The sequence below is a fragment of the Gymnogyps californianus genome, chromosome 13 (assembly GCF_018139145.2).
Source record: "Gymnogyps californianus isolate 813 chromosome 13, ASM1813914v2, whole genome shotgun sequence".
NCBI classification, from domain to species: domain Eukaryota; kingdom Metazoa; phylum Chordata; class Aves; order Accipitriformes; family Cathartidae; genus Gymnogyps; species Gymnogyps californianus.
In genome coordinates this window covers 7,970,152-7,988,093 of record NC_059483.1, presented here as the reverse complement: position 1 = coordinate 7,988,093, position 17,942 = coordinate 7,970,152, and the positions used below count along the sequence as shown (strand labels likewise).

The window sequence follows — 17,942 nt, the reverse complement described above, 5'->3', positions numbered from 1 at the left end:
CGTGAGCTTGTGGCTGCTGGGCACATGAGAACTTGCCCATTCATCATCACTACTCTCCATTTCACAGCATTCCCCTTCCTTCATCTCTAAATCACCTAATTACATTGTAATCAAAAACAACCTTATCTTTGCAATTGTTTGATTCCTACTCAGTACAATAGGTAGCATTATTAATAATAGAAGCCATGCATTAAAGGTATTATTTTATTGTTCTTCAGAGAGAAATAGAAGATTATTTCCTTTTGTTGGGTTCCATGCCTCTGGTTTACAATAAGCCATCACTGGTAGGGTCAAAAATACAATCGACTTCATCATGGTGGTACATTAAAAAAAAAACAACAAAAAAAAAAAAACAAAAAAAGGAAGGCAACAAAATGCAGCATAAAACAAATGATAATTAAAGTAATCTAAGACTATAAAGCTGGGCGATAACAAAGACTTGGACATTAGAAGTCTAACTTACTTTGTGATCCGGGTTTTTTGGCGGATCGTTTTTTTTTTTTAACAGACAAAATTGCTGGTGATTGCAGCATTCAGTCTGAATCCCACCATCTTCCAAGATCTAATCAAGATCAACACTGTCGTGATCAATACAGTTGTAAAATAAGATTTCCAAAAAAAGTACAACAAAGCCATTAAAGAAATCTCGGAAGGCAGCAAAATCATTTCTTGAAGCTGTAAGTGAAAAATGAACTTTATTTATTTCACATTACAATCAAATAGTAATGTGTCTTGATGCATATGTGCACAGATGCATCATCATTATTTGCTTTATTCTTATTGATTTTTCCTTCCATGGGCCAGCTCTCCAGAACCACTATGCACCAGCGTCACCAATGTCAATGGGGAAAGAGGCTTCTCAGCATTTCTGACAAATTATTCCTTTAAAGTTCAGACACTTCTATCACCCACAGAAATGAAATACGCATTGGACTTAGGAGAAATCAACCTCATCTTCAGCAACTCAAAAGAGCAACCCATGAAATCTAAACAGTTTAGCTGCTATTGCATATAATCACATAAGCAATGAAACGACCATGTTATAACTGTCCCAGATGGGTACAGCATTTCCTGAAAACTAATTCCCAGCATGTCCCAGGAGCCAGCTTACAGACAGTTACCCATTTTGTCTTTCCAAGTGGAAAGGTCACCAGAACAAATACGATCAGGAAGTAATGGTGAGGCCGTTCAGCTGATCTATTTCGAGCAGCATGACAAAGAAAACTAATTTAGTGTTATAATTAGAAACATGGAGAGGAAAAAGCTCATTTTGGAGAAGTGCTGCTGCTGGAACGTTAGCATTGGTGCTGATGGAGCTAATCAGCTCAGAGAGGTGGATGAGTGAAACCAAATTATACATTTAGCATCTTCATGCAAACCAGGTTTGACACTGCAATTGTCTGCAGTTGGGAATAAGTGCAAGGTTTAAAGGTGACCTTACAAGGAAATTTTTAGAGAAGTAGACTAAACAAAGAGTGTTTCACGACTTTTTTTTAGAGCTTGAAAACCAAAACCACATGTCACAATCTTTTCTGTTCATATTTGATGACTACTTTTCAAAGACTATCGGCTATTTGTGTGTAGTTCTTATTTTTAAATGTATTTCATGTTTCTTATTAACGGCTGCAAGAATAAGGCTTTTTCAAAGACTAAGGCTTTTTCAACTTCTCGTAATTACAAAAAGACCCATTTAACTTCTTGCAAATGGAAATATGATATGAATGAGCTGAAGTACACTGGAAGGACTTTCAAACCTGTAACGTATTTCTTTTCATTGTCTTCTCAAGAGGTACATTTGAATATTCTCCGGGGGGGGGGGGGGGGGGGGGGGAGGAAAGAAAAAACAAACAAACAACAAAACCACCCCAAAAGGAGTTTTCAATTTAAAGGAGATATAGATTGCAGGTTTAGTTACACAAATCCTATTGTGCACCTAAATATGGCCAATTTGCCTTGCATTTCTCTGGGAGTCAAAGCTACCTTTTTTCCTGCTCTCACCCTGGTGACATTTCAGTGCCCCTTGGCTGTCTCAGTGCTGTTGTTTGTAAAGCTGTGCTGTAAAAAGGATCAACACAATGACCCAAGTTAGAAGTAATTATCCAAGAATAAAGAAGAAAAAAAAAGGCCAAAAGCAGTGCATCATGTAGCTGCATAGTGAGACACAAGTGGGTGACGAAGGATGTGTATTTAGGGAAGATGAAGGGAAAGAGAGACAGCAGGAGGCAAGAAAAAGTGAACAAGGAGATGAGCCATAGCAGACACAGAGAACAGATGCATTTTCATTCACTGCCACGCTGTCTTCCCTCAGTATTTCGTTACTGGGGTTCATATTGGATTTTCCTGCCTATTGATGTTAATCTTTTGAGGTAGTTACCTTGAAGGGAAAAGACAAAAAAGCACAGCAATATTGGAATTCCCTCTCTCTTGGTACATAGAGACAAAGGAAGTAGAGCACTAGGATGGAAAGTGAGGTCCCAACTCAAGCTGGTTAACTCGAGTGAGGGTGACGCAAGTCTGGTGCCCTACCACACCAGTTATTTGAAGCGCTTTTTCACTGCCTGTGGCACCATACCTTCATAAGTTCCTACTTCCAGAAGGGTCCCACTTCTCTCCAACTCCAGAAACTCCTCCACAGTCAGAAAGTTATAGTCCACACCAGGCACTTCTCCTTCTCTCGGAGGGCGGGTTGTGCCTGAAAGGAAAAATTAGCACGTTAATATAGTTGTTTTCTTATCAAGAGTTAAAAGGGACACTAAAAAATGATCATAAAGATACAACAGTATCTGTAAAGTACAATTTTGTGAGCTACACAGAGAGCGGTGTCAAAGAGTTCAGTTACAAGTTAGAAGCCCATGTAAAAACAAGACAAGGCATAGATCACAGGTTGAGCTGCCGGTACCAGTTGTTCCACCCAATGATAATGTTTTTGATATTCTCAGAAAGACTCTCTGGCAAAGAAATCTCTCATATCACATGCAGAAACACAGCCGGAAAAGTCTGGTATCTGGGAATGTGCCAGCAATTACCTTCCTGCCATTAGCACAGTCTCCCATACTTCAACTTCACTAAAATTGCAATCTGTATTCTCAGATAAGGCAACTTCTTTCTAGCTTCCATTATTTCTGTATCACTTTATCTCACCAAATATTCTTTCACATCATGAAGATCTCTTCTCCCTTATTTCTTTTTAATATTTTATCTCTATTTATGCTATTATTTTTTATTCGGCATTAAAAAGTAGCATGAGACAGTTTTGATGCACCGTTCACACATGCTCACTAAAGAGAAAACCTGGAAACTCTTCTCACAGAAGTTCACCTATAAGCTCATTCCAGTTCAAGACATACTTTTTCTTTTGAGTAATAATTCACACTGCATCTCTCTCTAGCACTCGACAATTTAAACAGTACCCATGGAGAACAGGGCTCTGATCATTGCTACTCTGCCAGCTCTGAAACTCTTCTCCCTTCTGACCAATTTACAGCCCTTTGAAGCATGGTGTAAGATGAGTCATTTCATGACTTTTTGCTAAGATGGCTTGGGCCACTGCATTTTAGGTCACTGAGCACAGCTTAATTGATTAGGATCAATTTCTGTTCAATAGCCTTTATTTTCCATGACTCTGGAGGCTAGGAGATGGCTGGATTCTGTACATCTGAGATTAAATATAAATGACAGATTTACAGACGGTACAGGAAACTGAACTTTAGAAGAAAGAGCAGCGTTAGAAAGTTGGAGGTGTCCGAGTGCTGTGGCTGCAACCAATCTGCTGGCTTGGGAATAACTTTAGAGATGTGGAAACCATACCTAACATTTAATGAAGCATGATTTCTCACTTCTGTGGGACTCTTCCGTCCCCTGGGCAGTGCCTTCTCAGTGCATACAATTTCTTAAACCCTCTATAAAAGGACTGAAGAAAGTATAAAGAAGCTGAGCTTCTGGAAACTAATTGGGAAGATTCCAGCTCTCAGAAGTTGAAAGAGCATAAATTCACCATGCCTGCATCTGGCAAATGTTTCCCTCAAGTGCCAGGGAAGCGGAAAGTCTGCTTATGCCCTATTCATCTGAGAGACTGTTCAAGAGGTCAGTCTTGACGGAGTGATACCCTTGAAAGACTATCACTATATTAATTTCCTTGGTAGACATCCACCTTCTTTAACATCCTCCATTTCTTGTTTCAAAATAGAAACTCTCTCTCTGTTTTTATTATTTACCATCAGCCTTCAGATAGTCTATAAAGTCCTGTGCTTTTTCTATCATTCCTTCTCTTGGAGCTGTGTGAATGCGTGAAGGCAGGAGGAGGAAAAGCAAAAAAGGGGATGGAAATGGTGATGGATATCTTCACCCTACTAGCAGAATTACTCTTTCCTATCTGAAAGGATTCGATTTTGCATTCTTTGTATTCTTGAATCCTTACAGTAAGACTACAATGATTTTTACAGAGTAGTTTGTAACAGAGGACAGATGTCTTTCACAGATCTAGACCAGAGGAATACTGGAACTGCACCACATGTCCCTCTCTGCCCAAGTGCCTGAGTTTCCATCTAAAGGCAAGCAGCAAAGCTGAGCGGGCAATGCTCACACAGCTCCCTCCCTGGCACGCAAGGAGCGTGCACGCACCCAGCAGCTGGGATGAAGGGTCACAGCCCAGACGCAGCCTCTCCTCCCTGAACACCGACACTGCTGTAGACGTTCAGGCTGTGAGGACCCTCACCGCAGCATCGTGGCTGTTGACCACTGCCAGGTTCCCCTAAACCAGGCCCTCAAGAGGGAAGGAAGAAGAATGAAAAGCCTCAGCAATAACTATGTCCAAGGATGCGCTGTAGCTGTCCCATGCCTGGAGCACAATGGAAGTGAGAATTAGACTCTGTAGCGCTCCTCATCCAATGCATCAGTCAAACGTCACCCCGAGCCATGCGGCACGCGAGCTGAATGACAAAGATCGGGACATACTTTTTCCCAGTAACGGACAACACACATTCATGAGACACAAAGATCAAGGAACTTCAGGACTCATTTTGCTTTATCTTCTAAAGCCCTCTTCTTTATCTGTATCTTCTCACAGAGAGTATTTATTAATCATTTTTTTTTCCTTCTGAATTTTTATAGCAATGAAATTGCAGTCAGCAGTTTACTAGTGCTGGCTGCCTATTTGACATGACAATTATATCTCTGCCATAATTCCTCTGAGCCATTTTAATGGATCTATTTGTTTCATCTCAGTGTTCTTAATTTCCTGAATATGTTCAAGTCAAAAAATCGCAGATGTGCTTGCTATCAGTGCGATTGCCTGCAACACATGCTGAATGCATTAGAAACGCCAAGTCGCCGTGTAAAAGGAAAACATTCCATCACAGAGATAACATTTGTCACCTCGTGTTGGTCCTCAGCAACAAACAGAGGGAAAATAAAAACTACACTGGTCAGGATATCTTATCTGGGCGAAGGCGAAAAACCCAACAACTTTCCGTGTTGCTGTCTAGAGCAAAGATTGCTTGCAGATGCTCGGGCCGTTATCCTGCTTCACATCTGAACAAGTGTTACTGAATGCAATTCAGAAAGGCAGGGGGAAGGGAAAACCCGCCTCCGTTTTTCTTGTAGCAGAATGACAGGCTGCCGGCTGGACACACGCCTGGCAGATGGCATTTCAAAGAGTTTTCATGAACCATCTGGGATGTGTACAATGATTACAAACCACACTTACAACAAAGCCAGAAGGGTTGCTTCACAAGGGGGGTGGGGGGAGAGGGTGGGCGGAAAGAAAGGGGGAAAGAAAAGAAAACCAAGAGGTGCGTAAGCAAACTCGATGACTTTTCTCGGGCACAGGATGCTAAGAATAATCGGCACCTTCCACGGCCTGAAACAACTGCTCAACTACTGTGCAGCATGTGTCAGCACAGCCCAACACCATCGCAGTTTGCAAGCCACCGTTGGAGCTTTCTGCTGATAAATTCCAAATTGTAATTAAGTCTCCCATCATTAACGTGACTTAATTACGTACAAAGCATAGTGTGTGTGTGTCCTGCCTCCCTCCCCCTTTAAATTGCATTTCAGCATCCTTACCACAGGATGGTCATCACTGAAGGAGAGGGCTGTAGAGATGACTGTACATTTTATCAGAGCTAATAGCGGGTCAGACCACTGCTAATGGCAGAATTAATTGAGCACAATGAGCGCTGTAGACAGCCCAAACAGGAGTTAAGATACTCCACTAGAAACGGCGAGCCAATCATATTTAAATACGTTAACCTGTCTGCCATGTTTGCACTGAAATATTAAGTGGCATCAAATCTTATTGCCATTAGGTAGCAATTTAGCTAATTAATTTGAGCTATGTCCCACCGTGTGACTAGCTCAGAATTGCTAATGCTACAAGAAGGAACTGAAGGAGAAAGCGAGTGGTTACCAGCTCCTCCTGCACATTTAATGGTTCATAAACTTTCACTCTTATTTGGCTAGAATGTCCCACAACATATTAAAACTAGTTAGAGACATTAAATTCACAGGGGAATTGCTCAGATCTTCTGCAACCACAGCAGACTTAAGAAAATAAATAAATAAAAATAAGGCTACTAGTTAGCATTGCAGGTTTTACCTTCTCTCTTGGTCTGGGGAGGTAAAACTACATATAACATGGGTGGCTCAGATGCTAGGTGAAATGTTTGCCCGGCTGTTGGTTTGGTTATCACACCCAAGCTAGGTGCATCCCAGTTTATTCATGCATCACAAATGCTTGGGCCACAGAAGAGGGATCTCATCATGGGCTGGAGACCCCACCTGAGAAACTGTTTCTAGAGACAGGTGAGTTTGCCTAAGCAGAGCCCAGTGCTGTACTTAAGGTAACTAAATTAAAGCTTGTCATCCATGCCTAGAATAACTGGACTGTGGCTCAGATGTACTGATGACTATCAACTATTATTCTGAATAATTTAAGTGCCCATTTAAAAGACAAATAGCTGCTGCTGTTGTGTTGCCTATCAACCACGCTGACAATTACCCAACATGAGCCTCAATTATAGTATGGCCAGATTGTTAATGTGATTCAGGGGCTGTTTAGCTCCTTATCAATCTACCAGGGCCTCATGTTAAGCTGTTAATAGCCACTGATGCCCTGCTGCTAAATTAATCAGAATCTTGCTTATTGTAATCTAAAAATAAGACTTCAAAGGGGCCGTAGTCACTTCAATTACTTTCTTGTTAAAACAAAAACAGTTCTTAAGCAATAATTCTGTTACCGTGCACCAAAACGGCCCCTAGTAAGTCATTTAGAAGTCGACTTCTCAAGTGCAGAACACCTACATCTCCCATTTGCAAAGCAATGATTTCTGAGAACTCCTTATCCAATTTCACTGGCTGGCAGTGATAATCTGGTCAGCCACCAAAACATAGCTGATCAAGCCACAAGTCATTTGCTTCTCATCTCCACTGACCAGCTTCTCTTAACATGACCTATAATGCAGGAGTTGTACACTCAAAATAATGATACAGTTGCTACAACCATATTTTATACAAACTCAAGTCACTGGTGGTTACTAACAGCAAATGGAACTGTTGTAAATAAGGTTTTAATGTGAAGTGTACAGGGATACTACTGACTCGGGAAGCTGCAACGCCAAGCGCTGTTGTGGGGGTTTGCTGAGAGGCTGTTTGCAGGTGGGTTAGAAGGAAGGATGCTGTTCTTGCCATTGCTCTCAAAGACTGATATTTTTGTTCATTCAGCAAGAAGAGACTGCTCTCATCACCTACACTGAAAAAATCTTCAGCTGCCAAGGAAGAAACATATTAGGAAAACAGCCCCTCTTCCCTCTACAGAGTATTTAGAGGTCACCTTCTTCCCTCATGTCACAGGATAATTTGGAAAGCCTGCTTTGGCTCTCCTGCATCTGTCACCTATTGTGCCAGACAACTGGAAGGCAGGACAAACTTCACAGATCTGCTAATGGCAAGCGGAGAAGGGAAAGGACAGAGACAAACTGGTCTGTCTCCAGAACAGGCAACCTGATTAGCAGCCAAGCTTAAGGCAGAACTTATCTGCAGCACAGTATTAGAAATAGCCTTATCTACATTAACAAAAAATAAAGTGTAACCTATCTCTAAGAAAACACTGTAAACAGAACTACTTCATCTTATTGACGTCTGGAGTCATCCAAACTAGGACTACTGACTGGTTTTTTCAACAGCAGTAGAAGGAATTGTATTTGGACACTGCTATGCCATCCATTATTCACGAGTGACCCCACTTGCCTATGGTAAGGGGTAATTTAGAGTTGTAACTACATGAAAATATGGAAGTTTCAGAGAGGCCTGGTCTGTTACAACCCAAACATGCTCAACTTACAAATACAGTTTTCTCCTGAAACTCGAAACTCAGGAAGCTCATTCTGGGATTTTAAATGTTGTCTGTCTCTTCTCCAGCCAGTGACTTGACACCTATGAACCACAAGAACGTGACAAGCATTCAAAGTGTCTCGGTGGCGGAGTAGAATGTGGTCTGTCACTAGAAATTAATTCACAGCTCTGTTAATGATGCATGCGCAGGAACAGATGCTGATTGACTCTTCCTGGCCACACAGATAACTGCAGTACTAAAAGCAAATTTCTGTCACTGTGGTCAGCAGGAATGACTGATTAAACCCAGAAAACAGCTGACCAAGACAAACCTGTCTTTCTACAGATACATTTCAGAGAGAAATGCATTTCGTGGCTGTGGTCTAAAGTAGTTTTTCTTCTATAGGGGGAGATGGAAGGGATTTGTACAAAGAGCTCAGTATCTCCTTCTCCCACCGGCCTTTCCAGCAACACTAAGTGGCGAAAGCTGGATCCCGCAGCAGCAGCTTGTGGGGATCCCCTCTTGCTCAAAGGACTGTGCCAGCCACGCACACAAGCAATGGCAGGTCGACCCTCCGTGCACGTAAAAGCCACTCTCCCTCTCTCTGAGGCGCTGTGTCCCGTTGCATCTCTCTAACCCTTTCTCTCAAAGAAGTACTGACTGCCTAGAGCCTCCCTGGAGAAATGATTCAGCCAAGACGCACAGCAACAGCTCAGAGTTTGTATACCCTCCAGGCAGCAAGTTATTTTTGTCCCTTTTAAATCTATTTTTGGTATTTCTGTGGCCTTCACTGCCACCGAATAAGAACATAGATAATCTTCAACACATTTACCCTCATAGCGTTTTGAGGCAGAGAAAGTGGGTTTGTTTCCGTTTTATAGCACAAGATCAGCCAGGCCCAGGCTCTCAAAGGACTTCAGGAGCCTAATTCTAGAGAAATCAATGGGATTTAGGAAACCCTACAGATCAGGATCAGGACCTAACAGATTAAAAGGGACAAAAATAACTTGCTGCTGCGTTGGGGCTTTGCAAGCTCGTTTGTACATGTTGCAAAACACCATGCCGTGGCTACACAAAGCCAATTCAGCATGAGGGGGTTCGCTCTCGACTGCAATATCAATTTAAAAGAAACTGATAATTACCTGATGACTAGAAGAAGTAAGGGTACAAAACCTACCACACTCCCCAAGAAAGCCACTTTAAAAAGACCTGTTTAAGGATCTATGCCAAATATTCAAATACAGCAGCACCTGCCTGACCTAGGAAAGTACCACCGATGGTACTACTGCAGTGTGGCGGTTGCTAATGCAGTTACAACCTCTTCATGTGTCCTTCAGAGCATTCATTTGCTTTCTCCTAAGGAAAAAAGAGTATTCTGGCATCAAATAAAACATAAATAATAAATGTTCTCAGGTTCGCAATAGCAGCAGCTCGCCTTCTAGATCCCTCTCTTTGAGTGATTGCTGCTACCTCACCAGACACCTGCAGCCGAATCCCTCTCATTTCCCACGAGGTGGGACACCCACCAAGAAGATTAAACTTCATGAACTAATGAGTTTGCCATTAATCCTGTGTTCATGGAGTCCAACAGCATGACATCTACTAATTTAAACTGTGAACTACTGATGAAAAAGCAAACTATGTACCTCCTTGGCGAGACGACCTTAGCTGTAACTATGCACAATTTTATTCTTTCTAATATCTGGATTAGTGTAATAAAGTGTAATTTTATAAATCAATAAAGCTGTAGTAATGAGATTGCACTGTAATGTTCTGCTTTTAAATAGTGGCACAGAGATGAATGAAAATTGCCATTTGTGTAAGTGTGTATGTGACTTATGGGAAGTGAAATTAGCTGAAAGTAAATTAAGAGGGTGATTATATATTTGCATTTATATTCTATTTCTCTCATATATACATTTTTAGAAGTCTAGATAATGCTACAACCATGACACACACCTTTATTCCAAAAGGACCACTTTTTTTCTATGTAAAAATTGTCATAGTTACTTTCAGTAGAAATTTTGTCTATCTTGAAAAAGGCTACAGCTGAAGATTGTAAATTAAATACATCCACTGGATAATTACAGAGCACCCTTATTAGCCGGTTATTTTTAATCTGTAGATCATCCACCACGGACTATCTCAACCCAAGCCTAACCTGATCCCTGTAGCGCTTGCTCAGTGCTGCCCCACATCAGTCATCTCAAGCCGTATCACGCAGCGGCACAGCAGTGCTCTACGCTGCATGCCCAGCGCAGCTATGGAAAAGCACAACACGGATTAAGATGACTATTCCATGCAAATGTGCACATCTATATTAAATACGACAGGCCAAAGGTGTTGGGGGGACGAGTGCTTAAAATCTACTTTGAAATAAAGTCACAGGAGACCTGGGATGCAGGGTTGCTCCCACGTAAACAGCACTTTTAAACAAATACCTCATTGTCTTATTTATATTTTCACATTATAGGAAGTAGTCTATCTGGAGGTACAACCTATCTTGCTTTATATCTGCTTTTTTCATGGCTGCTTGCAAAGCTATCTGATTTCTACAAATTGCCAAAGAGAAGGTGTAGCCCAGTCTGAGAGTTTCATAAGTCAAGGGCTACCATTAAAACCACGCTGTGAACTGGTCAGTAGAGGCACTCAGCTGCTGAGAAACAAAACACCCACTGGCCCCCTGTCATGTTTGGCTGAGTGGCTGAGCTTAAGACAGTGTAGTATTAAAAATTGTTTTTCATTAACTATTGGATCTTCATGTGGCTTGGTACAAGTTTTGAGGAGGTCATATTTGAGCCGCATAATTGAATCGGTAAAAAATAAACTACTCTCAAACCTTTTGCTTAGAGACAGAACACTAGGCTTTGGGAAAGATGAGGGGCCAAGACAGCAGTCGGGACTGGGTATACTGTAAACTCTTGCAAGATGAATTTCCAAGTCACAGAGCAGAGAGACACAAAACCATGAAAGTCAGATAAACTGAGTTCACTGGCTTTCCAGGAAAACTTAAGGGTTTTGTAAACATTACACAATCCTTTTCATCCACCATGAAGTACTGGAGGAATTTCCCAATTTGGTGGAAGACATGCAGTGGAGTCTTGAAGCAGAAATACAGTGAACAAGAACACAATGACCAGTTTTATCTTGGATTTTTTAAATAAAAAAAAAACAATGAAAACTTGTTTGGGCAATATATGTGACTATTTGTGCTGGTTTTGGCTGGGGTAGAGTTAATTTTCTTCAGAGTAGCTAGTATGGGGCTATGGTTTGGATTTGTGCTGGAAACAGTGCTGATAATTCAGGGATGTTTTAGTTACTGCTGAGCAGTGCTTACACAGAGTCAAGGCCTTTTCTGCTTCTCACCCCACCCCACCAGCGAGGAGGCTGGGGGTGCACAAGAAGCTGGGAGGGGACACAGCCAGGACAGCTGACCCCAGCTGACCAAAGGGACATTCCATACCATAGGACATCATGCTCAGCATATACAGCTGGGGGAAGAAGGAGGAAGGGGGGGACGTTTGGAGTGATGGCATTTGTCTTCCCAAGTAACCGTTGGGCGTGATGGAGCCCTGCTTTCCTGGAGATGGCTGAGCACCTGCCTGCCGATGGGAAGTGGTGAATGAATTCCTTGTTCTGCTTTGCTTGTGTGCGCGGCTTTTGCTTTCCCTATTAAACTATCTTTATCTCAACCCATGAGTTTTCTCACTTTTACTCTTCTGATTCTCTCCCCCATCCCACCAGGGTGGAGGGGTGAGCGAGCGGCTGTGTGGTGCTTAGTTGCCAGCTGGGGTTAAACCATGACACTATTGTCACCAAAGGAAGTATAAAAAAACCACATCAGAAACTACTGTTAGCCATGTATTTATAAATCTGTCTCACAGTGAGATTAGCAGTAGATCTTCCCAGGAGCAAGACTGCCTGTTTGTTCCCCAAAACAGCACTACTACACAAGCTGCCACAACCATTGGAAGGAAAAACTTATCTCTTTTCTTTAAAACTTGGATACTAAAAAATTTTAATCTCCCCCAAACAAGATATCCTATTTTCTATTCTACTTCAAGACTTCAGACGTGTCCTATGAACAGATATTATAATTAAGTTCATAATAAATGGAGTATCCAACACAGACCGAACACCTGCAGTATTTCAATTCAGTTTTTATTCAAAACCAATGTTTGTTTTTGACACCTGCATATATATGTGCACATATATCCATGAAAAGATATTCTGCACTTTAAAGCCATAGTAATAAATAGGAGATTATTTGATGGCCAATAGCTCAACTGTTTCAACAAAGATCACTTACGTCCCTTGCTGTTTGTACTGCTGAGATAAGTACAACACAATGTGGGTCATCCCTGGTTGGGTGTGATATAAAACTCTTTCTGTTGACTTTAATTGTCCTTCTAACAGACCTTTAATTTGCAGTTAAAAGTCTTAATAAAACACCTCACCTAACAGCATGTGCCTAAAACTAGATCAGTTCATTAGTCTAATCTCTGTAAAATTCCACCACAGAAAGACAGGGTCATGTAAAACGTACACATTTATCTCTGAGGTATTGCCTGAAGTTTGTTTCAGTGACCACATCCAGTCTACTGAAAAGACAGACTCAGAGAGGGAGGTTTTTTCCCCCTTTTTTTTTTTTTAAATAGAACACCATTCCACCACACTTCTACAGGACATCAACGTAGTTATTTCAACCAGTCTTTTTCCCTGAACACTGTACACTGGAGATACTGTCTCCACGGTATACTTTCTCCCCCAGCCTAGAGCCGTGAAATGTTACACACCTAATGGACTTCCAACTGCAATAACCTCATCACACTCTTAGAAAGCCACGAGCCTCCTGTGGCTCTTCAATTTTTGGCTCTGCCCACTCACCACCCCTTGGTTCAGATGGGTCTCGTTCCCTGACAAATCCTCCTTGACCTTTGCTTAGTAGTTTTCCAGCTTCGTATTCAATACTGACCAATAAATGCAAACATCTCAGCTATAGCAAGAAGTATGCAGATTATACAAACATGCAGTTATGTAGCCATATGGATGCACTTACTGTAAAACTCAAGGGAAGGACTAGAACAGACAGCAAATCTACCCAGCAATATGCACATTTAGGCACTATTCCCTACAGATCCTGTCCCTTAATTTTACCTGTTCTTAACTGCTACCAATTTCTGTATTATTTTCAGTAGCTCTGTATGCACAGCATGCTTTAGTTCTTCATGATTGCTAACACTTTAGCTGGTTGAAAACATTCTCCTGGTTCACTTTCTGTAATGTTGTGATTAGGTAACTGCTCAGGATGCTGAAAAAATGCCAAACATTGAGAAGTTGATTGGTGTTTGAGTTTCAGAATTATCCCTATTGATAATTGGAAGCATTAAAATGTAAAAGAAAACAAATACGTTAATTTTAATTCTTTTCTTACCTCACTGAAATAAAAACTATTACAATATTTTATTATTTACAGTTCCTTTGCTGTAAATTCCACATCCCCCAGCTCTAACACAGAAAGAGCTTATTAATCCTTATAGTTTTGTAAGTCCAATAAAATACTAAAGAAAACACAAGGTACAATACATTTTCCTCACTTTTAATTAAAACATTCCCTGGTACAGTAAGCCTGCTGGTTAGGTAGCACATAACTCTGCATCTTTGCAGTCCAAAGCTAACTGTCATTCTATTGATAATGTATACAGGCTTCTCCATTTATTTTATTGCTTTTCCAGTTGTACACAAATAATAAAAACCTTGCCTCCCAATCCTGTCATCACCTATGAATTTCATAAGATATACACCCACAGGGTGCTTTACTCTGCCTTTCTGAAGCCAAGCACCACCCCTATAAAATACTCCAGTGCTTAAACTGGGGACAATGACATAGTGTTTGGCTTAAATGGTCTTTGCTTCATTTCATCTGATTACTTCTAGTTATACCTTCTCTCTGTTAAATGTCCCTGTGTAGGCGTTTATAGCTCTGTGTTCACACAAAACAATCATTCCATCACATTACACACTCCATCATTTTATTAGCTTCTTGCAAATCATTTTCTGCAAGTGCCCCAATTTTAAATGCCATTTTAAACTCATTTGCTGGTTTACCAATGCTCTTCTGGTATCGACTGGCCAACAGACAACATGAGAGGCCATACAGAGCCATAACACCAGCAGCTCCCGCTTTCACTGCAGTGAGTAATTCCAGAGTATCTCCAGGTCCCCACCAACACTGGTTTGAATCCAACACAAATAAACAGCACACAAAAAAATCCTTGTGCAACTGTCTGGCAGCCCAAACAAAATGAGCTGTTCCTTGTCTTGCCTCCAATTCCTAACAAACAAAAACACCACCAGGTTTTAGCTTGTACCTGTGCTGGCATCACACCGAGGATAAGGAAGTAATCCTCAAAACCACAATTACCTCCTCGGCTTAGACATGGTTGGTGGAGGACGTTGGGATCTGGGGGGTTGAGAAGACAGTTTCCCCAGAAATCTGCTTTCTCATGCTACTACGTCAGTACACGCCTGGAAAATGAATGCCTGAAAACACACAATCAGATCTAGGCTTTAGAAAAACACTGAGATGAGATTCTCTCAAAAGTACCTGTATGCCATTTCACTTAGAGGACAGTCAAGTGATTATGAGAGGGACAGAATGCTTTTCTTCAGGACAAGGATGTCACATAGCAGGGAAGACCTCACCAAAAAAAAGAAGTTTAAACCTAAACTCCAGCACCGATTTACAAAGTGTGAAGCATTTATCCTTCGACAACTGTGTCGAGCCCTTCCGATGACTGACCCAGTTGAAACCGCTTTGCCGGCCAGATGCTGGTACAGAACTGTTACTGGCACTTGCTGCAAATCACCTGCTCAGTTCAAAGCACACAACTATCCCGATTGCTTCCAGACCGATTTCCATGCTTCATGTTAAACATGTGCTCAAGTTTTTGCAGGATAGCAGCCTAGAGGCAATAAATGTTTTGTGGATCAAAAAAAGAAACAAACTTTTTTTTTGTTCTTAGCTGGGGTTCTGACTCAGGAGACTCTGCTGATTTAAGGTGATGTGCGGTCCCCGCTGCCCGTTGCCTGGTGGAGGCAACGAGGCTGGCAGGCACCAGCGGTCCCACCTCCCAGCACCACGTGTCCCAGCACGGGGCTGCCAGACTTCACCGGAGGCCCATGCTGACATGCCGGGCTGTGAAGGGCAACACGTTTTCTTCACATCTGCTCTCACGAAGGTGACAACCAGTGGCAGAGCAACATGGCAGGCAGAAAGGCTAGTGACATCTTACCCGATTTCAAGTAAACCCACGAGACACGATGAATCAGATCTTTGATTACCAGACTAGCCATTTATTAATCTGTTAGGAGTCTAAATTCCCAGTACGATAACATACAGATGTATATTTAGATGAAGTCATAAATGAAATACAGCAATAAAGCTCAAACATTCAAGAGCATGATTGGTGATGCATTATTTTGTGACACTGGAACCATTTTTTTAAAGAAACAATTCTCTCACACCGCCAAGGAAGCGCTGCAGAAAGGCAAAAGAGAACCAGAGAGGAATCCCTGCTACCTCTACAACTGCAGCATGAGGGTGACCAGAGCCCAATGGATGTGACATAATTTAATCGCAGGCATTTTGAATATTTAAAATAAAAATAAAATGAATACTCAATCCTCCAACATCCATCAAAAAATCTGAGCAGCTCCCATTTGTCACTAAATTCGCCTTCAAAATGCCTTCAGCAAGGTGGGAAGATGAAACTGCGCCCATTTTTCAGATGGGTTATGGAGGCACGGAATGACCAAGCTGGCAGCCCAAGCTCAGAGCCAATTAGGAAACGAAAGAGCAGAAGGTCACCTCGTGTTGCACAATTCTGTGGTTAGCAGACAACGTTTTGGGGCTAATAGCATTACGTGCTCTGTGATGCTGATCTGTTGAGATAAACGTGACAGTCCTCGGTGATGGCTCCATCAGAGGGAACCGCTGACTCAATACTTAGGCACAGCGGCAAGAGCCGTTTGTGTGCATACACTGAAAAACAACAGATGACTTCTGGAGCAAAGCACGTGGGTAAATATCTCTCTCGAGGCAATACAAAAGAGCCAAAGCAGCTAAAGCACTTTCCCACAGTGACTGTGCAGTAAATTAGAGCTCTGCGTAGCAATCATCCATTATCCCATATATTTTTAGCAATTCTCAGATTCATAACTGGAAAGAACCAATAAAACAGTGTTACAAGGCAATACACATCCTTTTGATGAACTGCCACTCATTCCTTTCAGGTCACTTCATACCTCTACAGAAAATTTAAAGTTTGAAACATTCACTATAGCATTTTTCCTACCACTATTGCCATTTGTTTAAGTCATGCTTTACACTTTCTAGATGAACAAATCACATGAATTTTTTTTTTCTCTCTGACTGTTAAGCCGAATTAGGCTACTTCCAGAGTTGAAGAGGAAAACACAATTATTAATACTTCCAAACATCCATTTGCCAAAAAAACATGGTGAGGGGAAAACATTGCCATGAGTTGTGAGAAAGTATTTTGTCTATTACACAAACACCGTCCTCTCCTCTTATTGTTGTAGCTCTCTTTCACCTACAAGAACTTTCCTTGAGATAGGTCAAGACTGTAAGCAAGTATATTTTAAAATCACAGCTCTGAGACATTCTTCAAAATACATAAAAAGTCATTAACACTTGTGCTTCCTTGGAGCCAACTCTACGAGTTTAGAATTGCAGGATCTGCGGCTCAGAGAGATTCATCTCTCCTCCGACTATCGGTTCTTCCCAGCCCTCCATTAGAGGCCACACAACTGTTATTCAGGGAGCTGAAGCTTATATCCTGGATCATTTTATCAATGAGAATCTCATTTATTATTGAAAATAACAAAAACTTGATCTTCCCTGGAGACTTTTACAGAAGTTCAGACTGTAGGTGAATTTGTCCAACCTGCATAATGCAAGTCAATTCCTCCCAGGGTAAAGCAGCATTCAAAGTGGACAAGGCTGGCAGAATTGAACCTTTTGTGCATAATTAATGCAACCATCGATCAGTGAGAGCTTGGATTCAGAATTTTTCTGCAAGATAAATGCACAAGGATGAACTTATACACTTTTAAAAAGTCTAACTTTGAGAAAGCTTCTTTGATTAATGACAGTCTCTTGCTACCACAAACCTAAGCGGACATTTTCCATGGCGCACACACAGCATCATTCAGCAGAAACGGTTCACAGTAAATGGTGCCAGTTGTGACTCTTCCTTGTCACAGATCTAGATACAGTGTCTCTCAAGGACAAGTAAGTGATTTCCTGGCCTATTCCTCACTTGGTGTGTGCAAGCAATTCCCATTAGCACCAGCGGGAGTTATGCACGTGGCCATGAGAAGACACTAATGAAAGTTCAAGTGCTGAAGATATCTACAGGCTATTTGAGGTACTATTTCATGATCTTTAGCTCACACTCCTAATCTTTTTGGAAACCATGGCTACAGAGTTACCACAATGTGTGAATTTACAAATAATAATGAATTAATCCAGACTGGTATACATGCTAGTCAGGTAGCAACGGTCACAATATTTATATAACTGGATTTA

The 17,942-nt window shown here is 41.5% G+C and overlaps 1 protein-coding gene across 15 annotated transcripts in view; it reads right to left on the bottom strand.

Moving 5' to 3' along the window:
* MAGI1 (membrane associated guanylate kinase, WW and PDZ domain containing 1) overlaps positions 1-17,942 on the bottom strand; it is a 359,845-nt gene that overhangs the window by 89,325 nt on the left and 252,578 nt on the right. For all 15 annotated transcript variants that reach the window (XM_050904374.1, XM_050904375.1, XM_050904377.1 and 12 more), the window contains exon 3: positions 2,573-2,692. In XM_050904374.1, coding sequence (XP_050760331.1) covers positions 2,573-2,692 — 120 coding nt within the window. The remainder of the gene's footprint in view (positions 1-2,572; positions 2,693-17,942) is intronic.